At 46.0% G+C, this 24517-nt stretch overlaps 1 protein-coding gene across 2 annotated transcripts in view; it reads left to right on the top strand.

The window, feature by feature from the left end:
* The window catches only part of MYOF (myoferlin), a 173509-nt gene that overhangs the window by 8604 nt on the left and 140388 nt on the right, over positions 1 to 24517 (top strand). For both annotated transcript variants that reach the window (XM_063669988.1, XM_054435782.2), the window contains exons 2-3: positions 14036 to 14091; positions 18731 to 18822. In XM_063669988.1, coding sequence (XP_063526058.1) covers positions 14036 to 14091; positions 18731 to 18822 — 148 coding nt within the window. The remainder of the gene's footprint in view (positions 1 to 14035; positions 14092 to 18730; positions 18823 to 24517) is intronic.

The following is a 24517-nucleotide window of genomic DNA, read 5'->3' as shown; positions in this document are numbered from 1 at the left end:
TCCAGCTGGAGTGTGCACCGTCTGGGCGAGTGCAGGGCTGGTTGGGGTAGCTCGGCAAGAGGCCAGCATGAGGGCAGTAGCCACCCGAGGCAGCAGGCAGGGAGGCCACCAGGAGATCGAAGAAAAACAGAAATACAAAGTGATCTTTGAAGACAAATTTTGCTGTCTTCCCAAAGATCAAATGGGGGAGCATTGCCTTAACCAAGCTGAGCCATGGTTCATTTGCATAAGGTCCTTCTCTCCCTAGCCTCTTGTACTATCTGAACAGATTGAGTTGTTTAGTGGTTGGGGCCATTAGGATCCAGTCTGAAAAAGGAAGAAAGTGTACCAAGAACAAAAGAACTTAAAAAAAAAGAAAAAGTAAAAAAAACCCATCCCTCCTGGGGTGAGTTTGCAACAGAGCAATGAAAGCCTTTATGACATGCTGTGACTCAGGAGCTCAGAGGTGACATAGCTTAGCAGTGAATCAGTTCCACTGATAGTCAAATTTGAGCCGTTTTATTAGTGCAGACTAGAACCATAACTTCTTGTAATGTAAAGTATTAAAAATCTAATATTTGACTGGCAGGGCGAGGCCCACTTCATTTCACCTCCGTTTGTTAGTTTATGACCTTCATCATCTTTTTCATCTCAATAGTGCAGCTTATAAATTGAAAAAAAAAAATCCTTGCCCTTCTCTCTCTTTCTTTCAATAAATAAAACGTTATGTTTTTGCTTACCCCTCCTAACGGACTGAATTCATTGCTAGGACACTCCCTGTCTCTGTCCCTCCTACGTTTAGCAGCTCCTTCCTCATTCCAAGCATGAATCCATTCAACAAGTATTGATCCAAGTATTGATTGAGAGGGTACTCTGCCAGGCAGTGTGCTTAGCTCTGTGTATAGGGTGGGGAACAAAGCAAGTTTGGCTCTGCCCACATGCAGCTTATAGTCTAGGCTGTAAATAGGGCCAGCATTCAGTGAATTAAGAGTGCAGGCTGGGTGTGGTGGCTCACACCTGTAATCCCAGCACTTTGGGAGGCTGAGGTGGGCGGATCATTTGAGGTCAGGAGTTCGAGACCAGCCTGGCTAACATGATGAAACCCTGTCTCTGCTAAAAATACAAAAATTAGCCAGGCATGGTAGTGGGCGCCTGTAGTCCCAAGCTACTCGGGAGGCTGAGGCAGGAGAATGGCTCAAACCTGGGAGACAGAGGTTGCAGTGAGCCGAGATCGTGCCACTGCACTCCAGCCTGGGTGACAGAGCGACTCTGTCTCAAAAAAAAAAAAAAAAAAAAAAGAAAAAACTTCTGGAAAGGAGACATTATCATTATTGGCAATTATATTGATGGTGATGGTTTACTGGCTGTTAAGCACTGTGCTACATGCTTCACATGTACTTAGTTATTTAATTTTAACATACTCCTTTATTTTCTTTCTTTCTTTCTTTTTTTTTTTTTTTTTGAGATGGAGTCTCGCTCTGTCACCCAGGCTGGAGTGCAATGGTGTGATCTCGGCTCACTGCAACCTCCACCTCCCGGGTTCAAGCGATTCTCCTACCTCAGCCTCCTGAGTAGCTGGGATTTCAGGTGCACACCACCGTGCTCGGCTAATTTTTGTTTTCTTAGTAGAGACTGGGTTTCACCATGTTGGCCAGGCTGGTCTCAAACTCCTGACCTCAGGCGATCTGCCCGCCTCGGCCTCCCAAAGTGCTGGGATTACAGGTGTGAGCCACTGCGCCCGGCCTACTCCTTTATTTTCTCACCAAAAAAGTAAAAATAAAAATAAGAAAGAAGTCCTCACTTGAGAGCTGAACAAACTGAGTCTCGGGTAGAGTGGGTGAAATGCCTCACTCAAGGTCTCAAAGCAGGGTCTAGGTGGAGCTGGAACACTAACACCCACCGCCGAGGCTGTACCACCTGTGCTGTCCCTTATACAGCCCTGAGTGCTTGGTCTTGGTCGCATCCAAGTTTGGCCCATCCTGTGGTCAGGCACGTGAACTCAGCCCACGTTGTTGGCAATCTGGGCTCTGCTGCTTACTCTTGGCAGTAACCTCCCTGGACAAAGCCAGCCCTGAGGGCATCTGGTTACACCATGCTGGGGCCTGGGGTGTTGGTGCTTTTGAGCTGGACATCTCTGGTCTCAGAGGCCTTGTCTGGGGCCCCAAATTCCCTCTTGTTTGCCCTAGAGTGTTGGACACATTATGATGGCTTCCATGTGTGAAACAGCCTTGCAGGGTACTGACAGTGTAGAAAGCTTTTTCATGGGTGTAATCTTTTTTTTTTTTCCTTCAGAGATGCAGTCTAGCTCTGTTGCCCAGGCTGGAGTTCAGTGGCATGATCTTGGCTCACTGCAACATCTGCCTCCGAGGCTCAAGTGATTCTCCTGCCTCAGCCTCCCGAGTAGCTGGGACTACAGGAGTGCACCACCATGCCCGGCTAATTTTTTGTGTTGTTAATAGAGACAGGGTTTCACCAAGTTGGCCAGGCTGGCCTCAAACTCTTGACCTCAAGCGATCCTCCCGCCTCAGCCTCCCAAAATGTTGGGATTACGGGCGTGAGCCACCATACCTGGCTCATGGGTATAATCTTATTTGTTCTCCACAACAACATAAGGAGGTGCTGAAGGCAGATATTCATACCGATTGTGCAGATGAAGATATTTAGACTCAGATATCAAGGGAGGCCAAAGCTGTGTAGCCAGAAAGAGGCAGGGAAGGACTAGAAGCTAGGTCTTGGGATGCTTGATCCTTTGCCTTTTCCCACTGCTTCATATATGGCTGGTTTTCTTTGTGCTTGGCGTCTTCTCATTTTAATTCCACCCTCTGTCTGTGTCCCAGGCCCCACTGACAAACAACAGCTCACAAACACTCCTGACTCCCAGCTCTCCCTCCGATCCACAGCAAACAACCAGCCCAGCTTGCTAAAGCGCCCAGAGGTGAAAGCCATGCACAGCATAGGAAGGAGGGTTGAGGAAAGTAGATTAAACTGCTGGCAGGGCCCAAAATTCCGTTGAAAGAGATGATTAATGATGAGACACCAGGGTCTGAAGCTGAGGTTAAATTCAACTGGAAATTCTTGGCCTGGGAGGGATAGGATCTAATTATCAAGATTTTTCACTCCGCGCTTTGCATTTGTTTTCAAGGTTGTTTTAAGTGACTATTTTATTTTCTCTTGATACCATCTCTTGGAGTGAGGAAGGGCAGAGGACTGGATCCTTCCAAAGCTTGCCTGAAGGAAGCAGTTGATAGTTCTGATTCCAACACCTGGTAATGTCCCCTGTGTCCTGAGCACGGTATGCCTTCTCATTTGATCCTTGCTGCAATTCTACCAGGTGGGCTTTTGTATCCCCTTTTTAGAGGACACTCGGGACTTAAGAGGCGCCGTAGGCCCTACCTCCTCAGCTGGGTTTGAAGTGTATTTGCTGAGTACTTGAGACTTAATTCATTCTCTAGCAAATTATGTCTCAGAAATATACTAGTCAGAAGCCAGAGAGGTTGAGTGGCTCCAGAGCCAGAAGACCTATATTCAAATTCTGGCTTTGTTTCTTACTAGCAGGTAATCCTGGACAAGCTACTTAACTTTCTTGTGCCTTGAATAAGGATCATAATAATAATAGGTAACATTTACAAAGCCCTTAGAAGAGTGCCTGGCAGATGGTAAGCCCTATAGTTGGTAGGAATTATTCCTGGGCATTAGATACCAATCTTTATTAATGAAGAAGTCTAGATATGAAGAGCTGGAGTAAGTAGACCAAGTTCACACCACTGGAAGGTCTGAAAAAGTGACAGGTCGCCTGGCACCCTCTGCCTGCAGTGGCAGTTAAGAACACAGGTTTGGAAACAAGGCTGACTTGGGGCTGAAGCTCAGCTCTGCCACTTACTGGCTCTATGATCTTGGGCAAGTCAGTTAACAACCCTGATCCTCAGTTTCCTTATCTGTAAAATGAACATACTCATATCTCCTATTTTTGTTGTTGTTGTTTGTTTGTTTGCTTGTTTGTTTGAGACAAGGTCTTGCTCTGTCACCCAGGCTGGAGTGCAGTGGCCTGATCACGGCCCACTGCAGCCTTGATCTCTAGGGCTCAAGTGATCCTCCCACCTCAGCCTCCCAAGTGAGTAATTGGGACCACAGGTGCAAGCCACCATGCCAGGCTAATTTTTAAATTTTTTGTAGAGATGGAGTCTCATTATGTTTCCCAGGCAGGTCTCAAACTCCTGGACTCAAGCCATCTCCCACCTCTGGCCTCCCAAAGTGCTGGGATTACAGGTGTGAGCACTGCGCCCAGCCTCCCTTGTAGGGAACAGACGTGAATGTGTTTAATATGCCCAGCACACAACACAAACACCAAGGCACACAAGCCGGGTGCCTGGCCCTCCTGGGCGCCCTTCCCAGCAGCCCTGGCAGTGAGCCGAGCTGGGACATGACCACGCCCCAGCATCAGCTTTTAGGAAGCAGATTCTGGCTGAGTCATTCAAATGGACTGGACTTCACTGCAGCTCCCTTGGAAAATGTGGGTTTGATTGAAGAGCCTGTACATCTGAAAGGTCATTTCCAGAGGCCAGTGGGGTACTGGGTGTGGAGAGGGGAGGAGTCACCCCTCCTGCCTTTTTGCTGGGGCATTTCTGTTTATCAGTGGTATCAGTGACTGTTTCAGAAATGTCCCAAACAGCCTCGCTTTGTATCACTGTTGCCACTTGCCCAAAATGCCTTTCTCCTAGAACCTGTTTGGCAGCATCTTCCTGGAACAATAGGGCAGCCAGAGTTGGAAAGCCAAAGTCAGAGACACTCCTGGAAAGGGGTCCACCTGATGGGCCCTGTGTCCCTGTGCTCCCCCAGGTGTCTCTCAAGTCCCAAGGGTGGAGGCGTTTCTGCCAGCCCTTCTCAGAACCTTCTCTGCCCCTTGTTGATAGTAGAAATTAGCCGGCTCCTGGAGGCTGCCAGGCTGCCTGCCAGGGAGGAGCAGTCACTGCTCACATGCCAGCTGCCCCAGGGAACCTCAGAGGCCTGGAATGGAGCCACGTGGAAGAAATATTCCACCAGGGCGGTCCCAGCCTCACAGGGCACTTCCTCCAGTCACAGGGGCCCTGCCCTCCGGAGCTCCACAGCCTGGGAACCCCCTGGGGGGGATGCAAAGAGGCTGCCCTGGCGCTGTAATAAGAAATCATCTAGCTGTGCGTGGTGGCTCACGCCTGTAATCCCAGCACTTTGGGAGACTGAGGTGGGCGGATCACCTGAGGTCAGGGGTTCGAGACCAGCCTGGCCAACATGGTAAAACCCCATCTCTACTCAAAATACAAAAAGTAGATGGGCATGTTGGCACATGCCTGTAGTCCCAACCACTTGGGAGGCTGAGGCAGGAGAATGGCTTGAATCCAGGAGGTGGAGGTTGCAGTGAGCCGAGATTGCGCCACTGCACTCCAGTCATCTCAAAAAAAAAAAAAAAAAAAGAAAAGAAAAAAGAAAGAAAGAAATCATCTGATAGCTCTCATTTGTTTAGTGCTTACTGTGTGCCAGGCCCTGGGCTGGGCACTTTGTGTTCATTCTTTCATTTAATCATTAAAGCCGCCCTAGTAATCACACTTATATGAACTTATGAAGTCGAATTTACTCCATCATGGAGAAATTACTATGTGGTAAGCATTGTGGGGGGAATAACAATATTAATAATACATAGTCTCAGCTTTCAAGGCATCACCCTCTTGTCTTAATCCTCCAACTTTGGAAACTAATTGCTCTTTGTCTCTTTCGACCAGGGTTTGAATCCCAGCTCCATCACTTACTAGCTATGTGACCTCTAATAAGTTGCTTAACCTCTCTGTGTCTTGGTTTCTTCCTCTGTAACTGGGAATGATCATAATAGAACTTATCTGTTAGAGTTGTGAAGATTAAGTGAGAGAATCCATGGGAAGTACTAGGAACAGTGACTCGGTTCAGAGCATTTAATAATAAGTGCTAGCCATGTATAGGTGTGGTTCAGGGGTGTGTGAAATGTTAGGCAAAATGGCAGATGAATTCATATGGGGCTTTATATATCTCAAAAGAAAGAGGCATGACCCAGAGATCTAGAAAAGGGGAAGAAGTACTTCTGAATGGGAGATCAAATGTAGACTCTTGGCTGAACCTAGAGATCTTGTTGTTCTATTTTGTCTACCGAAGAGCTGAGTTACTTAGGGAGCTTTTGTAGACAGCACCCTCACTTTTCCTGAGGCCATTTCAGAAAGACACAGCAATCTAACCGTTCAGGACTTGGGGGGCACTTCATAAAGCTTATGTACCATAAGTCTGGGGGAAAACTTAGAGATTATATATCTCATCTGAATGCATCAGTTTATATATGAGGGACTCTGAGCTTGGGGGTTCAGCCTTATATTTTCCTAAGATAACAGCTCAAAGGAAGAGAAGTCACAGATATGAAAGTCCAGTCAGAGGGGCTGGGCCGACATCTGTGCTTTTCCCTGCAGGATTTTTAGGATCAGTGAGATGGTGTGTACTTGGAAGCATTTCAAATGTGTTACCATCGTGTTACTTCCGTGGGCACCTGGTGTTATTGGTTGGACTAGTCAGGATTCTCCAGAGCAGCAGAAGCAATGGGATGTGTGTGCATGTGTTTGTGCAGAAACAGAAAGAGAGATTTTAAGGAACTGGCTCATGCAGTTGTGGGGGCTAGCAAGTCTGAAATTTGCAGGGTGGGCCAGCAAGCTGGAAATTCACGTAAGAGTTGATGTTGCAATCTCCAGTCTGAATTCCACAGCTTAGAAACTCAGGCAGGTTTTCTATGTTAGAGTCTAGAGGCAGAATTTCTTCTCCAGGAAACCAGTTTTTGCTCTTAAGACCTTCAACTGTTTGGATGAGGCCCATCTAAATTATAGAGGGTAATTTTGCTTTACTTAAAGTCAACTGAGTGTAAATGTTTATCACATCTACAAAATACCTCGACAGCAACATCTGGACTTATGTTTGACCAAACAATTAGACACTACCATAGCCTAGCCAACTTGACATTAAAATGAACCAATGCAGCTGACCACCGGCACAGATGTAGCAAGCCAGTCTCAGGAGTCCTGATGTCTTTCAGGCCTTTTTTTTTTTTTTTTTTTCTGAGACAGGGTCTTGCTCTGTCACCCAGGATGAAGTGCAGGGGTGTGGCCACTGCAGCCTCGACCTCCCAAGCTCAAGCAATCCTCCCACCTCAGCCTCCTGAGTAGCTGGGACTATTGGTGCATGCCAGTATGCCTGGTTAACTTTTAAATATTTTGTAGAGATGGGCCGGGTGTGGTGGCTCACGCCTGTAATCGCAGCACTTTGGGAGGCCGAGACGGGTGGATCATTTGAGGTCAGGAGTTTGAGACCATCCTGACCAAAATGGTGAAACCCCCATCTCTACTAAAATACAAGAATTAGCTGGGCATGGTGGCGGGCACCTGTAATCTCAGCTACTCGGCAGGCTGAGGCAGGAGAATCACTTGAACCCAGGAGGCGGATGTTGCAATGAGCCAAGGTTGCACCACTGCACTAGATCCTGGGTGACAGAGTGAGACTCCCTCTCAAAAAAAAAAAAAAATTTTTGTAGAGACGAAGTCTCACTATGATGCCCGGGCTGGTCTTGAACTCCTGGACTCAAGCGACCCTCTGGCCTTGGCCTTCCAAAGTGTTGAGTTTATAGATACGAGCACCACACTGGGCCAGGCCTTTTCAATAAGGGTCTGACACACTGGCTGGTAGGTGAACAGCAAAGGAAATGGTTCTGTGCAAGAGGGCGGGTGGTTTGGCTAAGAGAGCTGTTCAGTTCTCCCGGAAACCTTTTTTGGAGGCTGGCATTGGGGTTAATTACTGCAGTGGTGACCTCCGCAGAACTGAGTGAGAGGCAGGCGTAGCTAATCGGAAAACAGGAAATGTCCTGAAGAATGACTTGAGCCCTTGAGCACACTCAGAGTGTGCCCTGCATTTGAGTCAGTTGTTATGTTCTGGGCTGAAAGTATTTTATTTCTTTCCATAGGAAGAAACAGTCATCTTAATAAAATTAGACGCAGGAGCCAGATTGGGGGGTAGGTAATGTGGAGAAAGGAGAGGGAGTTTCCTGTAATTCAATTTGATGTTCAGTGCCTGCAGGTTTAACCTTTTTTTTTTATTTTTAAAGAGGTAGAATAAAATAATTGACTAATATAAATATGTGACTGGCTGCTGATAAGAAAAATAATTTATCTACCTTTTTTTTTTTTTGCCTGATGTGTTTATGTGTGAGAATAGGTTTTCAATAAAATGTAACATATACACATTTTGATAAACATCAGAGCCTCCTTCTTGGAAGAGATTAAGCTGGGTTTCTCCAGAAGGGTAGGAGCCAATGCCCGCCACTTAGTTTTTCCTTATTAGCTAGGGAAATGGGAGGTGCAGCGGTTAAATGCATGGGCTCAGGAGTCATACTAGACCTGGTTAGAGGGCTTCGTCCTAGCCCTGTGATCTTGAGCAAGTTACCTAACCATTCTGGGCTCTCTTTGCTTCTCTGCAAACTGAGGATAATAACAGTGCCTACCTCATAGGCTTGCCAGGAGGATTCAATGAAATGATGCATGTAAAGGGCTTAGCAGGCCAGGCGCAGTGGCTTACGCCTATAATCCCAGCACTTTGGGAGGCCGAGGCGAGTGGATCACTTGAGGTCAGGAGTTCGAGACTAGCCTGGCCAACGTGGGGAAACCCTGTCTCTACTAGAAATATAAAAATTAGCTGGGTGTGGTGGCACACACCTGTAATCCTAGCTACTCAGGAGGCTGAGGCAGGAGAGAGATTGTAGTGAGCCAAGATCGTGCCATTGCACTCCAGCCTGGGCGACAGAGTAAGACTCTAACTCAAAAAAAAAAAAAAAAAAAAAAGGTGGGGGACTTAGCAATGCCCAGCCTGCAGTGAGCATCCCCTAGAGGTAGTGCCATTAGCATCAACCTCACACAGTGAGTGCCAGGAGCTACAGGAAGTTCTGGTTGAATAGCTCCACCTGGTCTGTGGTCAACTGGCATCTGCCTGGACTCAGCCACTGCCCTTTGTTTTCAACACACAATTGAATCATGTGTTCAGGAACACACACTGGGAGAATTGTTGGGCCACTTGGTTTTTCTCATGGGTTATAAACTTTTTGAAGTTATAAAATCCAGTTTCTAATACCCTCCTCCTTTAAGTACTTATATCAGCCAAATGAAGCTTAGCCTGGTACTTGAGGCTTCACAGTGAGACCATAACCTTCCCACAAAGCCCATTTGCCCCCTACCCAGTTCTATGCTCTTTGGTTCCAGCCGGTTGGGTCCTGGAGTGTCCCCAGATGTGACATAACTGGTTCTCCCTCCTCCATGACTGATCCACCCACCCTATTGCATCTACTGGAGTGAGCTTGTCTTCCGGCTCCACATTTTCAACCCCTCCTTGTCCTTGAATTCCCATCTAGCTCAGACTCTACATCTTCTGTGCACACAGCCTGAAGTCACCTTTCTTTCCTCTGAATTTGTCTGTGCATTGATACCCCTCTGATAGCAACTGAAGTCCTTTCTCTATCAGTCCCGTATAGCCACATTTCGCCTCCCCACTAGACCCCCTGAGGGCAGGAACCATGTCTTGGGTATTTTTGTATCTCCTACAGTGCTCAATGCCTGGCAATTTCACAAACATTTGTTGGGTGGAAGAATGAAGGAGCTGATTAACGTTTGCGGAAGAACTCACTCAGTGAACCATTTCTGTGGGCTGAGTTGTGAGGTCTCTTGGCCTGAGCTGACCAGTCATTATTTCTGTTTATTCCCCCTCTGACAGGCAGGAAGGAACTTCAGGATGAGAATGAGACAGGCAAGAGCATGGTGGAGCTTTTTCCTATTTCTTTTATTTTATTTTCTTTTCTTAGATGGAGTTTTGCTCTTGTTGCCATGCTGGAGTGCAATGGCGCGATCTAGGCTCACTGCAACTTCTGCCTCCCAGGTTCAAGCGATTCTCCTGCCTCAGCCACCCGAGTATCTGGGATTACAGGTGCCCACACCACGCATGGCTAAATTTTGTATTTTTAGTAGACATGGGTTTCACCAAGTTGGCCAGGCTGGTCTCAAACTCCTGACCTCAGGTGATCCGCCTGCCTCAGCCTCCCAAAGTGCTGGGATTACAGGCATCAGACACCGCACCTGGCCTGTGGCACTTTTTTTTTTCTTTTTCTTTTTTTTTTTCTTGGAGATGGGGTCTTGCTCTGTTGCCCAGGCTGGAGTGCAGTGGCTCGATCTCGGCTCACTGCAACTTCCGCCTCCTGGGTTCAAGCAATTCTCCTGCCTCAGCCTCTCGAGTGGCTGGGACTGCAGGCATCCACCACCATGCCCGGCTAATATTTTTTGTATTTTAGTAGAGACGGGGTTTCACCATGTTGCCCAGGCTGGTCTCGAACTCCTGAGCTCAGGCAATCCACCCGCCTTGGCCTCCCAAAGTGCTAGGATTACAGGCGTGAGCCACCATGTCCGGCCAGCCTGTGGAACTTTTTAAGACTAAGAACTATCTTACACTCTTCTGTTTCCTGTTACCGGCACACAGTGGATGCTTAATAAATGTTTGTGAATGAATGAATGAACAAACGAATCTTTTCACACTGCCCAGCTGCTGACTCTTGAACAATCCTGTCCCTCCTGAGGGCAGAGAGGATCCCTGGTCCCAGGCTTGGCATCAAGGTAGCTTGCAGCATGTCTTCTGTGTACTCTGTTTCCTAGGTCAGGAACCAGGCTCGGGACTTGTTTCATGTTGACAAGTGCTGGTTTTTTCTGTGACCTCCCTGGAGCCCTTGTCCCTGCCTTGGCTCCCTGGTTGGAGTCTTGGGGACTTGGAGACTGGAATTTTGCTTCAGTGCCATCTTTCAGTGATGCAAATCCTACCCCAAGCCCGGGTGCTCAGTTTCTATTGCATTATTTTCTGTCTTCTCCTTGCTTTCCCTTCTTGCTGGGACTTCTTGGAATCACCTATCTTCTCTCTTGAAGGACTGCCATGGTCTCAAGGTCCAGATCCACTCCTTTGTGACTTAGTTCTCCACCCACCAGGCCCCGGTTATGGGAGCAGGGTAGTGGTAAGGTAGAGGGAGATTGGTGGTACTATTTAATGCTTGTTGAATGCAGGGATTCCTAACCTTTTTCAAGGTCACTAACACATTTGAGAATCTGATGAGAACAATGAGCTCTTTCCTCCTAGAAAACTCACAGATGCAATATTTTGTGTATTAGAGCAAATAATATTGGAGAGTTTCAGGATACCCTGGAATGTGATGATAAACTTCCTTATGGACATTTTCCAAGATGCCAAGCCCATCACACATGTTATATTTATGCATCTTCATTATCCAGCATTCCGGCAGCTTCCAATAAGGCACTGTGGCATGGTGGCAAACACACACAAACACAGATTTTGGAGCCAGAGGGATGTAGTTCAAAATCTGGCTCTGTTTCCTTAGTAGCTGTGTGATTGAAGGCAGGTTAACTACTCTCCATTTTCTTGGCTTAGAAATGGGAATGACCATGTTTACCTGGAAGAATTGTCTCAATGGTTAGAGACACAGCGGTAGAATGCACAGCCTGGCACCTAGAGATGATTCTGTAGAGGGAGCAGCTACAATTACACATAGAAACCATTTTGTCCAGTTCTATTTAAGTTAAAAATTCTTTGCACGTCTCCTCTTTCTCTCAAGAGCACTTTCTTATACTGTAAACAGAGAGGAGGATTGCGAGTTTCTATTAGATGAGGAGAGGGAAGGGTGGGGTCAAAATGGAAGTGTGGGAGGGGAAGTTTCAGGACAGCTTCTAGGGGACCTCAGAGTCAGATGCAGTGAGGGACTCTGTAGGCCACATAGAGAGAGCACAGGCAGAACCAGCCAGGATAGGTCTGGGCACAAGCCGACGAGGAGCATCACGCTGAAGCTTAGGAAGGGAAGCCATTGGGCTGTGTGTTGCCCTCTCAAGTGGAAAAGTTAATGCTTAGCAGAGTGAGGGCCATGACTCACGGCCTTGCTATGCTGAGGTCTTGGAAGAATGAGGTGGTTAGTCCCACAGGCAGCTGTGTGCTGGGAGCCAAAGCAATGTGACATTAGCTAAACAAAACCCACTACCTCCTACATTTCACAGCAGCAGAGGAGAAGCAAAGGCTGAGGAGTGATTCAAAGTGTGGCCACTAATGTGAGACTGCCTGGGTCTCAAATCCTAGCAAGACCATTTATTAGTTGGGTGACATTTGTTTTCTGTTTTGAGACTGAGTCTTGCTCTATCCTTTAGGCTGGAGTGCAGTGACACAATCTCGGCTTACTGCAACCTCTGCCTCCTGGGTTCAAGTGATTCTCCTGCCTCAGCCTCCTGAGTAGCTGGGATAATAGGCACCCATCACCATGCCTGGCTAATTTTTGTATTTTTAGTAGAAGTGGGGTTTTACCATGTTGGCCAGGCTGGTCTCCTGACCTCAAGTGATCTGCCCGCCTTGGCCTCCCAAAATGCTGGGATTACAGGTGTGAGCCACCGCACCCAGCCAACTGGGTGACTTTGAATGTTACTCAGCTTCTCAGTTTCCTTAGCTGTGAAAGGGGGATGAAAATAGTAATATATACCTCCTAGGGTTTGTTTTTTGTTTTTTGTTTTTGGACAGGGTCTTGCTTTGTTTCCCAGGCTGGAGTGCAGTGGTGTGATCTTGGCTTACTGCAGCCTTGACCTCCTGGGCTCAAGGGATCCTCCCACCTCAGCCTCCTGAGTAGCTGGAACCTATAGGTGTGTGCCACTACACAGAGCTAATTGTTGTATTTTTGTAGAGATGGGGTTTCATTATGTTGCCTATGCTGGTCTTGAACTCCTAGGCTCAAACGATCCTCCCACCTTGGCCTCCGTAAGTGCTGGGATTACAGGCGTGCACCACCTCACCTAGCTCCTTCTAGGTTTTTAAGATTAGATGAAGGCCGGGCGCAGTGGCTCATACCTGTAATCCCAGCACTTTGGGAGGCTGAGGCAGGTGGATCACTTGAGCTCAGGGGTTTGAGACCAGCCCAGGCAACATGGCAAAACCCCATCTCTACTGAAAAAAAAAAAACAATAAAAATAATAGAAAAATTAGCTGGGTGTGGTGGTGTGCACCTGTGGTCCCAACTACATGGGGGGCTGAGGTGGGAGGATCTCTTGAGCTGGGAGGCAGATGTTGCAGTGAGCCGAAATAGTGCCACTATACTCCAGCCTGGGCAACATCGTGAGACCCTGTCTCAAAAAAAAAAAAAAAAAAAAAAATTAGATGAGATAATGCTTACAAAGCATTTTGTACTCAAAGATTAGCTTTTATTTGGGTAGGTATTTGGGGACTTGGGGACCCAAGAGAAGCCTCTGCTCTTTGGACTTTGCTACAAGGAAACTTTAAGCACTTGCTGGATTTGCTCGTGTGCTCATCCAGGTAGGTGTACTGTCCAGGCTCAGACACAGAGAAGAAAGATCTTGGGTCTTCAGAAAAGGTGGCCTCGGAGTAAAGGAAGCCCCAAATTATCCACTGGTCCTAGAAAGTTTTCATCTACTAATGACCTTGTACCGAAGCCTATGGGAAGGAGTCCAGCTTAATACTGAAGCTGTGTTGGCGTCTTAGCACACTCAGATGCAGCATGAGCTTCAGAGCTGAAATTCCAGGTTTAAATCAGGGCATCACTGCCAGGTGTGAGCTCAGATAAACATCTTAACTCTTTGAGCCTCAATATCCTCATCTATAAAATAGCAATATCAGCATCTCAGAGGTTAGCTTTGTTGGCTTCTTTCTGCAGCAAGCCAGAGATGCAGAGGCTCTGGGTAGCCTTGGTGAGAGAAGGGCAGAACATCACATCCCTTAACTCCATGTAGACCTGGAGATGGGAAAACCTTGTAGACCAAAAAATGCCATTTCATTTGGAAAACTGTGATTCAGGTAAACACCCATCCTAAGCAATGAATGGGGAAATGTGGGTGCAAGTAGACCCTTGGGTAATGTTCTTAGAATAAATGAATGGCCCATGCTCTTTAATTTTTTTTATAAATGATTGCTATCTCTTCCTTTATCTCTTTTGCAGATGAGAAAAAGAAAACAAAGAAAGTTGATAATGAATTGAACCCTGTCTGGAATGAGGTGACTTCATTGTTTTTTCAACTTTGTTTTAATAGATAAGCTATTTCTGATTGTCGTATCTTTGGGTGAGAGGTTACTTCTTCCCTTTGGAAGGAGAATCTCTACATGTCACCCCCACCCACTCTGTTTCCCTTTGTGTTCACCAAGAGAGCAGAGCAGTTCAAGGAGAGTAGCTCACCAGCGACCATCTTCTGTACAGCAGTGGCGCGGCAAGGGAAGCCTGGACTGGCAGGAGAGTTGAGTTCTTACCAGGCACCGCCATGAGCTTGCTGTGTGAGCTTGGTCCACTTACGTTGCGTGTCTGGGGCACATGTGTAGAGCAAGGGTGGGATTAGATCATCGCCAGAGTCTCAGAAGGAAGCCCTCATAATTAAAAACATATCTGCATGTGACAAATCAAGAGTGTATCACATGATTCTCTGTGTGTCTAGCTGAGTAATGACATGTATTGGTTTTATGTTGATAAAAGTGATGTTCAGTATGCTTCATGTGGAAATTTTTGAAAACTTCAGTTAATCTTTAAAAAATTAACTTGGGTCCCACTCTCTAGAGGCAACTACTATTAGCATCTGTGATGTATCACTAAGTGTTTATTGGAGGAATATATTTAATAAAATATGATGTCTGATACACAAACTAGCATCATATAGCAAATGATTTCCTCTCCTACACTTTCTTACTATTATATCCTAAGCATATGCCCATATCATTCAATTCAAAAGTATTTTAATGACTGTGCAATATTCTACTGAAGACATATAACTTATTTACCTCCCCCCACTGTTGACCTTATATCTATTTTAGAAGTGGTTCAGTGTTTAATATTTTCACAAATATGTGAAAAAATTGAATTCTTCCCACTGAATAGGATTTTCCTACTCTCTCTCTCTCTCTCTTTTAAACCACCCAATTATTCATGAAACTTTAACTTTTTAACAGTTGATGGCCAGCTCCATTGTGTTTTTCAAAAGCTGGGTCAAACCTCCCTGGACAAGAGCAATGATGAATGTCTTTGTTATTTTCACCAAGTCACCAGGCCATGAAGACTCCCCTCCACCCACCCACCTTTCTTTCCCAACTAGTTTCAATATCTCTATAAGATAAAGACTAGAACCTTCTGTTTTTGTTCGTTTGTTTGTTTGTTTGTTTTTGAGATAGGGTCTCCCTCAGGTTGGAGTGCAGTGGCGTGATTAAGGCTCAATCCTGCCTTGAATTCCTGGGCTCAGGTGATCCTCCCACCTCAGCCTCCTGAGCAGCTGGGACCACAAGCGTGCACCACACCCAACTAATTGTTTTATTTTTTGTAGAAATGGGCTTTCGCCATGTTGCCCAGGCTGGTCTTCAACTCCTGAGCTCAAGTGATCCACCTGCTTCAGCCTCCCAAAGTGCTGGGATTACAGGTGTGAGCCATTGCACCTGGCTAGACCTTATTCTTGAATGAAGTGAAACAGAAAACTTTTTAATACCTTGGGGTTTTTTTTTGTTTTTGTTTTTGTTTTTGTTTTTTTGAGATGGAGTTTCGCTCTTCTTGCCCAGGCTGGCGTGCAGGTTGCTCACCGCAACCTCCGCCTCCCTGGTTCAAGCAATTCTCCTGCCTCAGCCTCCTGAGTAGCTGGGATTACAGGCATATGCTACCACGCCCAGCTAATTTTGTATTTTTAGTAGAGACGGGGTTTCTCCATGTTGGTCAGGCTGGTCTCGAACTGTTGACCTCAGGTGATCCACCCAGCACCCAAAGTGCTGGGATTACACGTGTAAGTCACCACAGCTGGCCTTTTTTTTTTAATTAAAAAAAGACAGGGTCTCGCTTTGTCACCCAGGCTGGAATGCAGTGGTGTAATCATATCTTACTACAGCCTCGATCTCCCAGGGCCAAGCGATCCCCCTGCTTTAGCCTCCTGAATAGCTGGGACTACAGGTATAAGCCACCATGACCAGCTAATTTTAAAAAACATTTGTAGAGATTACAGCCTGCTATGTTGCCCAGGCTGGTCTTGAGTTCCTGATCTCAAGCCATTTTCCCATCTTGGCCTCCTAAAGTGCTGAGATTACAGGCATGAGCCACTCTGCCCAGCCTTTTTAATGCCTTTCTGAAACACTCAGCAGGTCTCAGGCAGGTTGAGAGGGAATTCCACTTATCTGTAATTTCCCCAGAACCCAGAACACAGCCAGCTGGACTACAAGCTCCATGAGAGCAAGAGGCCCCTTGGGTTGGTCACTGCGGATTCCTAGCACCTGACACAGAACTCCAAGAATAAAGCAAATAAAAAATACATTTATGTGAGAGTGCTTCCTACTTCAGATTTTGAATCATCCCAACTCATCTCTTTATATTTGAGATCAAGCCACATGACCAATGGCAGAGAGAGATGTGCTCTCGTGCAAGCTGGCATGTCCTCTGCAGGGAATCAGCCATCTTATTCCATTTTGTTTCCAACACGTTTTTTTTTTTTCTTCTTTCCTTTGATATTGCAGATGTACTTATCAAGTAAACTGTTTTATAATTGAAACCAAACACAAATGAAATGTCAACCCCAAACCCACTGGGATTGCTGGTGCTGGGTGTGTTCTTTTTTTTCTTTTTTCTTTTAAGATGGAGTTTTGCTCTTGTTGCCCAGGCTAGAGTGCAATGGTGCGATCTCGGCTCACTGCAACTTCCACCTCCCAGGTTCAAGTGATTCTCCTTCCTCAGCCTCCCAAGTAGCTGGGATTACAGGCATGTGCCACTACACCTGGCTAATTTTGTATTTTTAGTAGAGATGGGATTTCACCATGTTGGTCAGGCTGGTCTCGAACTCCTGACCTCAGGTGATCCACCTGCCTTGGCCTCCCAAAGTGCTGAGATTACAGGCGTGAGCCACTGCGCCCGGCTCTTTTTTTTTCTTTTTTGAGACAGGGTCTTCCTCTGCCACCCAGGCCAGAGTGTAATGGCACAGTCATAACTAACTGAAGCCGTAACTAACTGGGCTCAAGCAATCCTCCCGCCTCAGCCTCCCAAGCAGCTGGGACTACAGGCACACACCACTGTGCTCTGCTGATTTTTAAATTTTTCACAGAGACAGAATCTCACTAAGTTGTCCGGGCTAGTCTTGAACTCCTTGCCTCAGCCTCCCAAAGTGCTGGAGTTACAGGTATGAGCCACCATTCCCAGGCTGGGTGTGTTCTAATAGAAGCTCTGAGGCCAGGTGTGGTGGCACATGCCTGTAATCCCAGCACTTTGGGATGCCAAGACGGGAAGATCACATGAGGTCAGGAGTTCGAGACCAGCCTGGTCAACATGGTGAAACCTGTTTCTATTAAAAATACAAAAATTGGCCAGGTGCGGTGGCTCACGCCTATAATCCCAGCACTTTGGGAGGTCAAGGCGGGTGGATCACGAGGTCAGGAGTTCGAGAGCAGCCTGGCCAACATGGTGAAACCCCGTCTCTACTAAAAATACACAAATTAGCAGGGCATGGTGGCAGGCTCCTGTAATCCCAGCTATTCGGGAGGCTGAGACAGGAGAATCACTTGAACCTGGGAAGTGGAGGTTGCAGTGAGCTGAAATTGTGCCACTGCACTGTAGCCTGGGCAACAGGGCAAGACTCTGTCTCAAAAAAAAAAAAAAAAAATTAGCCGGGTGTGGTGGTGCACACCTGTAATCCCCAGCTACTGAGGAGACTGAGAACTTGTTTTTTTTTCAGAAGTGCTAAAAATAATTTTTTAAGAAGTTCTGAAACAAGTTTTCCTTCCATTCCAAGCCCACTACAAGGAGGATCAAGTCATCATTTAATTATTACCTAATCAGTCAAAGGCATCAGTGACGCTTTATCAATCTTTTTTTTTTTACATTTGTCATTAGGAAGCAACTTACTGCATTAAAATGAGAGACTCAGAAAGGTCAGTATATTACAGCATTGACCGACCATGGTGGAACTTAAAATGAGAGGCATTTTAGAAAATGTTTTCTTAGACTCTTCATCTTCTTTGTTTGATAGTAGTATGATTAAGAAGAGCAGATAATTTAAAACTAGCCATTGAAGAAAATGTTTTCACATATACCCTGCATTTTATTTTTATTTTTTTATTTTTGTTATTATTATACTTTAAGTTCTAGGGTACATGTGCATAACGTGCAGGTTTGTTACATATGCATACTTGTGCCATGTTGGTGTGCTGCACCCATTAATTCGTCATTTACATTAGGTATATCTCTTAATGCTATCCCTCCCCCCACCCCCCACCCCACGACAGGCCCCGGTGTGTGATGTTCCCCTTCCTGTGTCCAAGTGTTCTCATTGTTCAGTTCCCACCTATGAGTGAGAACAACACCCTGCATTTTATTCTTGCAGCAGTTGTGGTAGGCGTTGAGTCCAGCTCTTGAGTATGAAGCAGGGGTGTGGTGACCTGGCTGAAGCCACAGAACCTAGAAAGCAGGAAGCCAGGAGTTGTCTACAGGTCCTCTAAGTCGACATCTGGTTTGCTTTCCCGCCCCCTCAGCTACCCTCAGGTTTAGAATTTAATCATTTCTGCCTAACTTCAAAAGATTGTCATTGGTGAAAATAATGACCCAACATGTAATACTGGTGCATCTTAGTGTAATCTCTGCCCCTTCTAACAGCCTTTTTTTTTTCTTTTTTCAAAACCTTTCTGTGAACAGATTTTGGAGTTTGACTTGAGGGGTATACCACTGGACTTTTCATCTTCCCTTGGGATTATTGTGAAAGATTTTGAGACAATTGGACAAAATAAGTAAGTTGTTTTCACCTGTTTTTCTCATTTTAGGTATTACTATCTCACTGTTGTTTATTTTGTTGAAGAGACACATCTTTAATAACGTATTATAATACTTCCAATATAAATGTGCTTTAATTCCATGCCCCGCTCCCTTCTGAGCCAATAGCAGATGTGGCTAATCCATCACAGCACTTTTTCCCAATGACTGCTTTTTTTCCAAAAAAGCTGCAAACACCGAGCCACCACTAGTTTATCAAACCTGGCACTTAGAGTGAAGCCTGTTCACACGCCTGCAACTTCTTTGTTAACTGCACTTCCTACCTATGGTAGTTTATCTGAATTGTAGTGATATTGGATACAACCCAAATCACTTCTGATTATTTGTGGCCCATACACATCTCATTCAAGTTTTACTTTCAGCCCCATTTCCATGTTAATGTCTCCTTCGCCTTTTAATCCCAACAGACCTAAACAGACCTTAATCCTTGCCTTACTGCCTCTTTCCTTTCACATGGGGAAGGGTCACAGTGGAGCCCGTGGTGACACCGAGGGTTGTCCTCTGGGTAAAGTTGGGAGACTTCCCAAACAGGTCCCCGTGGGACAGAATGACCTTGGTATTAATAAATTCACCCTAGTCCTGGATCTGGACTTTGGCCCTGTAGACCCAGTCTTATGTTACCAATTCAAACTAACCAAGTTCACAAGAGACTAAAGGTTTTTTTCTTTTCTTTTGACTCTGTCACCCAGGCTGGAGTGCAGTGGCACAATCTTGGCTCACTGCAATCTCCACCTCCCAGGTTCAAGTGATTCTCCTGCCTCAGCCTCCCAAGTAGCTGGGATTACAGGCATGCACCACCATGCCCAGCTAACTTTTATGTTTTTAGTAGAGATGGGGTTTAACCATGTTGGCCAGGCTGGTCTTGAACTCCTTACCTCAGGTGATCTACCCGCTTCAGCCTCCCAAAGGGCTGGAACTACAGGTGTGAGCTACCGTGCCCGGCTGAGACTAATGCTTAAAACCAGAATACCTGCTTATTTTCCTTCTGGTGGAAGTCAATTGCCTAGTGACAGGGCATTTCTACCCTCCAACCCATGAATTTTCCTTCAAGTCATACCACATGGGAAGCCAAATTACTTTGTATCCTTGATTTCAAGATGTTATTGTTTATAAGATACACTATCAAATTAATAAATGGTTAGGGGCCAAAAAAAAAAAAGCCTGATATTTAATGCCCCCATCAATTGTAAGAAGCATTTCAGTTTTTAGTAATGTTAGTACATTTAAAAATGTATGTCTTAGGCATATCTGGTATAATCTGAAGGCTGCAGTGAGAGCAAAAATTTAGGATAAATTAGTTGAGGTAGGTGGTCACATGCTCTGATTGCTTGGGACAATCCTGGTTTGCTGCCCTAGCACAGTGATTAATAATGCCACTTTTGCAGTCAACGTGGCTTGGTTTGGACAGTAAATTATTATTATTATTATTATTTTGTTTTTGTTTTTGAGATGGAGTCTCACTCTGTCGCCCAAGCTGGAGTGCAATGGCACAATCTCGGCTTACTGCAACTTCTGCCTCCCGAGTTCAAGTGATTCTTGTGCCTCAGCCTCCTGAGTAGCTGGGATTGCAGGCATGCACCACCCCACCTGGCTAACTTTTGTGTTTTTGTTTGTTTGTTTGTTTTTTGAGACAGAGTCTCACTCTGTTGCCCAGGCTGAGAGTGCAGCGGCACGATCTCAGCTCACTGCAACCTCCACCTCCCGGGTTCAAGTGATTCTCCTGCCTCAGCCTCCTGAGTAGCTGGGACTACAAGCGTGTGCCACCACGCCTGGCTAATTTTTGTACTTTTAGTAGAGACAGGGTTTCACAGGGTCAGGCTGTTCTTGAACTCCTGACTTCATGATCTGCCTGCCTCGGCTTCCGAAAGTGCTGGGATTACAGGTGTGAGCTACCGCACCCAGCCTATTTTTGTGTTTTTTAGTAGAGATGAGGTTTCACCATGTTGGCCAGGCTGGTCTCGAACTCTTGGCCTCAACTGATCTGTCCACCTCAGCCTCCCAAAGTGCTGGGATTACAGGGGTACAGTAAATTAGATGGTCACTCCAATTATTGGGGTCTTCTGCTTACCGGCATCAGAATAACAGAGTCTGCCCAGACATGGACTCCCTGGACAGTGCTTTGATAGGCACTCCCATGTTCGCCTTTGATGAGATCCTTTTTACCATTCTCCATTGCTGACCGATGCTTCTGTGACTGATGCATATTTTTCTGTAACTATATAAATACATTCTGGGCCGGGTGTGGTGGCTCATGCCTGTAATCCTAGCACTTTGGGAGGCTGAGGTGGAAGGATCACTTGAGCCCAGGAGTTAGAAACCAGCCTGGGTAACATAGTGAGACCCCATCTCTAAATAAATAAATAAATACATACCTGCATATATTCTGGCAGGTTCTGGTCCCACTCTCTTGCACTGGAAACTATTCTAGCTTTTTAAGGTTCTGTTGCATATCTCAGCTGTGAACTATTATACGATTATTTATTCCCCACCCCAACTCCCAAAAGCCAGTTTTATTTCCCATATTTCAAAGTTTTGGAGAAGGAGAGGGGAGGGCCTCACACTAGCCTCCTGCCTGTTATTAAGACTAAGCCCTCCTCTTCTTTGCGTTCTTCTTTCTGCAAATGGTACCACTGTTTATATTCTAGACCAAGCCTCTCCAACAGAAATACGGTGCAGGGTGCATATGCAATTTAAAATTTTCTAGTTGCCAGATTAACACAAATATAAAGAAATGGGTGAAATCAATTTTAATAATATATTTAACTCAGCAGATCCAAAATGTTATTTCAACATGTAACCAATGTGTTTGAAACACTGTGATATTCTGCACACATTCTTTCTCTTACTCAGGCTTTGGCATCTGGTGTTTGCTTCACACTTACAGCACCTCTCAATTCAGAGACTAACCACATTTCAAGTGCTCTGTAGCCACGTGTAGCTAGTGGCCACCATATTGGACAGGATGGTTTCAGATCCTGGGCTTAAAACTTCAGACCTCTCTGCACGCTCTCCCTCTTGCTTTTTTTTTTTTTTTTTTCTTTTTGAGACAGAGTCTCACGGTGCCACCCAGGCTGGAGTGCAGTGGCGTGATCTTGGCTCACTGCAACCTCTGCCTCCCAGGTTCAAGTGATTCTCCTGCCTCAGCCTCCTGAGTCGCTGGGATTACAGATGCACACCACCATGCCCAGCTAATTTTTGTATTTCTAGCAGAGACAGGGTTTCACTATGTTGGCCAGGCTTGTCTCAAACTCCTGACCTCAAGTGATCTGCCCACCTTGGCCTCCCAAAGTGCTGGGATTACAGGCGTGAGCCACTGCACCCAGCCCCCTCTTGCCTCTTATCCAGCCTGTCCCCAGATCTTATGTTTTCTTCCTTTCCAAAGTCTTTGCTTGTGCCTGTGTTTCTTCCCCAAACCCACAGCCACCACCCTGGTTGAGGCCTTCCTCATTTTATGCCTTATCTATTTTAGCATGGCAATGGGCTGGCCTCAAAACTCTCATCTATGGTTTAAAGTCCTTGCTTTCCTGAAGGTTACAATACTTAGGGAAAGTTAGAAAATAAACAAATACACTAAAAAATATATACATAATGTGTCGGGTACCATGAGTGCTGTGAGCTAAAGAAGAAACTGTTATATCCCATGAAGAAAAGCAAATCAGAGGAAAAGGGAAAGTGGTCAAGGGTGGGGGGAAAGGAGATCCCATTTTATGTGAGGTGGTGATAAGGTAACAATTGAGCAGAGACCTAAATATAATCACAAAAGTAATTGCAATTTTGCACCAACCTAATATAATGAAGAACTGAGCCATGCAGTTCACTGGGGGGTTGGGGAGTAGGGGGGAAGAATATTCTGGGCCGAGAATAGCAAGTGCAAAGGCCCTGAGGCAGGAGTGCACTGGGGATGCTGGAGAAACGTGAGAAAGGCAGCCAGCCTGGGGCACAGTGAGGGGTGAAAGTGCAGGAAGGAGGTGAGGTCAGAGAAAACACAATATGTGTGGCTTTGGGGGCCAAGGCACGGGCTTTGGATTTCATCCTAAGTGGAATGAGAATCCGTTAAAACGTTTTGCTTATGATCTGACATATTGTAAAAGGATCACTCAGGCTTTTTGTGTAGAGACTGGAGGTAGGAACCAGTTAGGAGGCAGGAAAACAGTACTGGGAGACCATTATATATTTATTTTAGACCTATTAAAAACACAATGGGGCCCTCAGATGACAGCAGTGATGCGGAGAGGATAGCCCCCCATCCTCAGGCTCACCCTAGCACTCATTTTGGGCATTTGTGTGTGTTTCTAGAGATAGAGTTTGTTGTGACCAAGCGAGCTATAGAGAAACGCCACACTTTGAGACTAATTCAGGAGTCCTTTATTAGCCGGCAACTGAGAGACAGCTAGTGCTCAAAATTCTCTCAGCCCCGAGGAAGGGGCTAGATTTGTTTTATACCATGGTCTAAATAGGGGAGCGGGGAGTTTAGCTGAAGCAATTTTTACAGAAGCAGAACTGGCAAAAAGTTAAAAAATTAATTGGTTACAAAAGCAGTTACAAAAAATAACCAGTTCCAGGTGCAGGGGCTTAAACTACCACAAAGAGATAAATGCAGGGGCTTTAGGTGCCATCCACCGAGCGCGTCCCCAGGAGCTGCTGGTGCAGCTTGCCTCAATATCTTATCAGTAAGTGCATTCCTGGACGTGCTTTGAGTCAGTTTACACTAGTTATGCCCTTAAGGAAGGGAGGTAAAGGGGCTGTAAGTGAAGGAACTAAAATGGAGTCTGTCTGGCTCTCTCAGCTAAGAGAGACAATCAGGTTAAAACAAGGTAGGGTATCACAAGTTCACGTACAGTCTACCTGAACCTGGACATTTTCATATTTTCTGAACCTATGACATGCATAATTCTGAACAAAGAAAATATGATAGGTCCTGTTCTAAGACGGTCCTTCTAAGGTTCAGGGGCACCATGCATCGTGCCGAGCTGTGTTGCACTTGGTGTTATGATGCCTACTGAGTATAAAGACCAAACGAGGCTGGGTGTGGTGGCTCATGCCTGTAATGTCAACACTTTGGGAGGCCGAGGCAGGCAGATTACTTGAGGCCAGGAGTTCGAGAATAGCATGGTCATCATGGTGAAACCCTGTCTCTACTAAAATACAAAAATTAGCTGGGCGTGGTTGTGCACACCTGTAATCCCAGCTCAGGAGGCCGAGGCACAAGAATCACTCAAACTTGGGAGGCAGAGGTTGCAGTGAACTGAGATCACATCACTGCGCTCCAGCCCTGGTGACGGAGTGAGAAAAAAAAAAAAAAGACGAAATGAGCATGTGGTTACTCTGATATTATGATGACGAGAATTGTTAGGCATAACAGAAAAAGGTAAATTCTAGGCCAGTTATGAAGCTGGTCTCGGTTACTTTTTCAATCTTTCCCTCCTCCCGTCTTCCATCCCCCTGACATTTGCTGGGCACCCAGTGTCTTTAAGTTTCCTGGCTCTCACTGTGGTACCCGCTGAGGCCTGCCCTCTGAGCCACACCCTGCACCTTCTGCCAATTCTTTTCCTGTACAAAACTTACCTGTCCTGTGGCTCAGTCCTTCAAGGTCCTGCTTCAAGGCGCTTTCTGAGAAATTAATCGGGTGATGGTATAATAGCTGCTAATAGT

This window comes from Pongo pygmaeus, chromosome 8 (assembly GCF_028885625.2).
Source record: "Pongo pygmaeus isolate AG05252 chromosome 8, NHGRI_mPonPyg2-v2.0_pri, whole genome shotgun sequence".
Classification (NCBI taxonomy): domain Eukaryota; kingdom Metazoa; phylum Chordata; class Mammalia; order Primates; family Hominidae; genus Pongo; species Pongo pygmaeus.
This window is presented reverse-complemented; position numbering and strand designations above follow the sequence as displayed.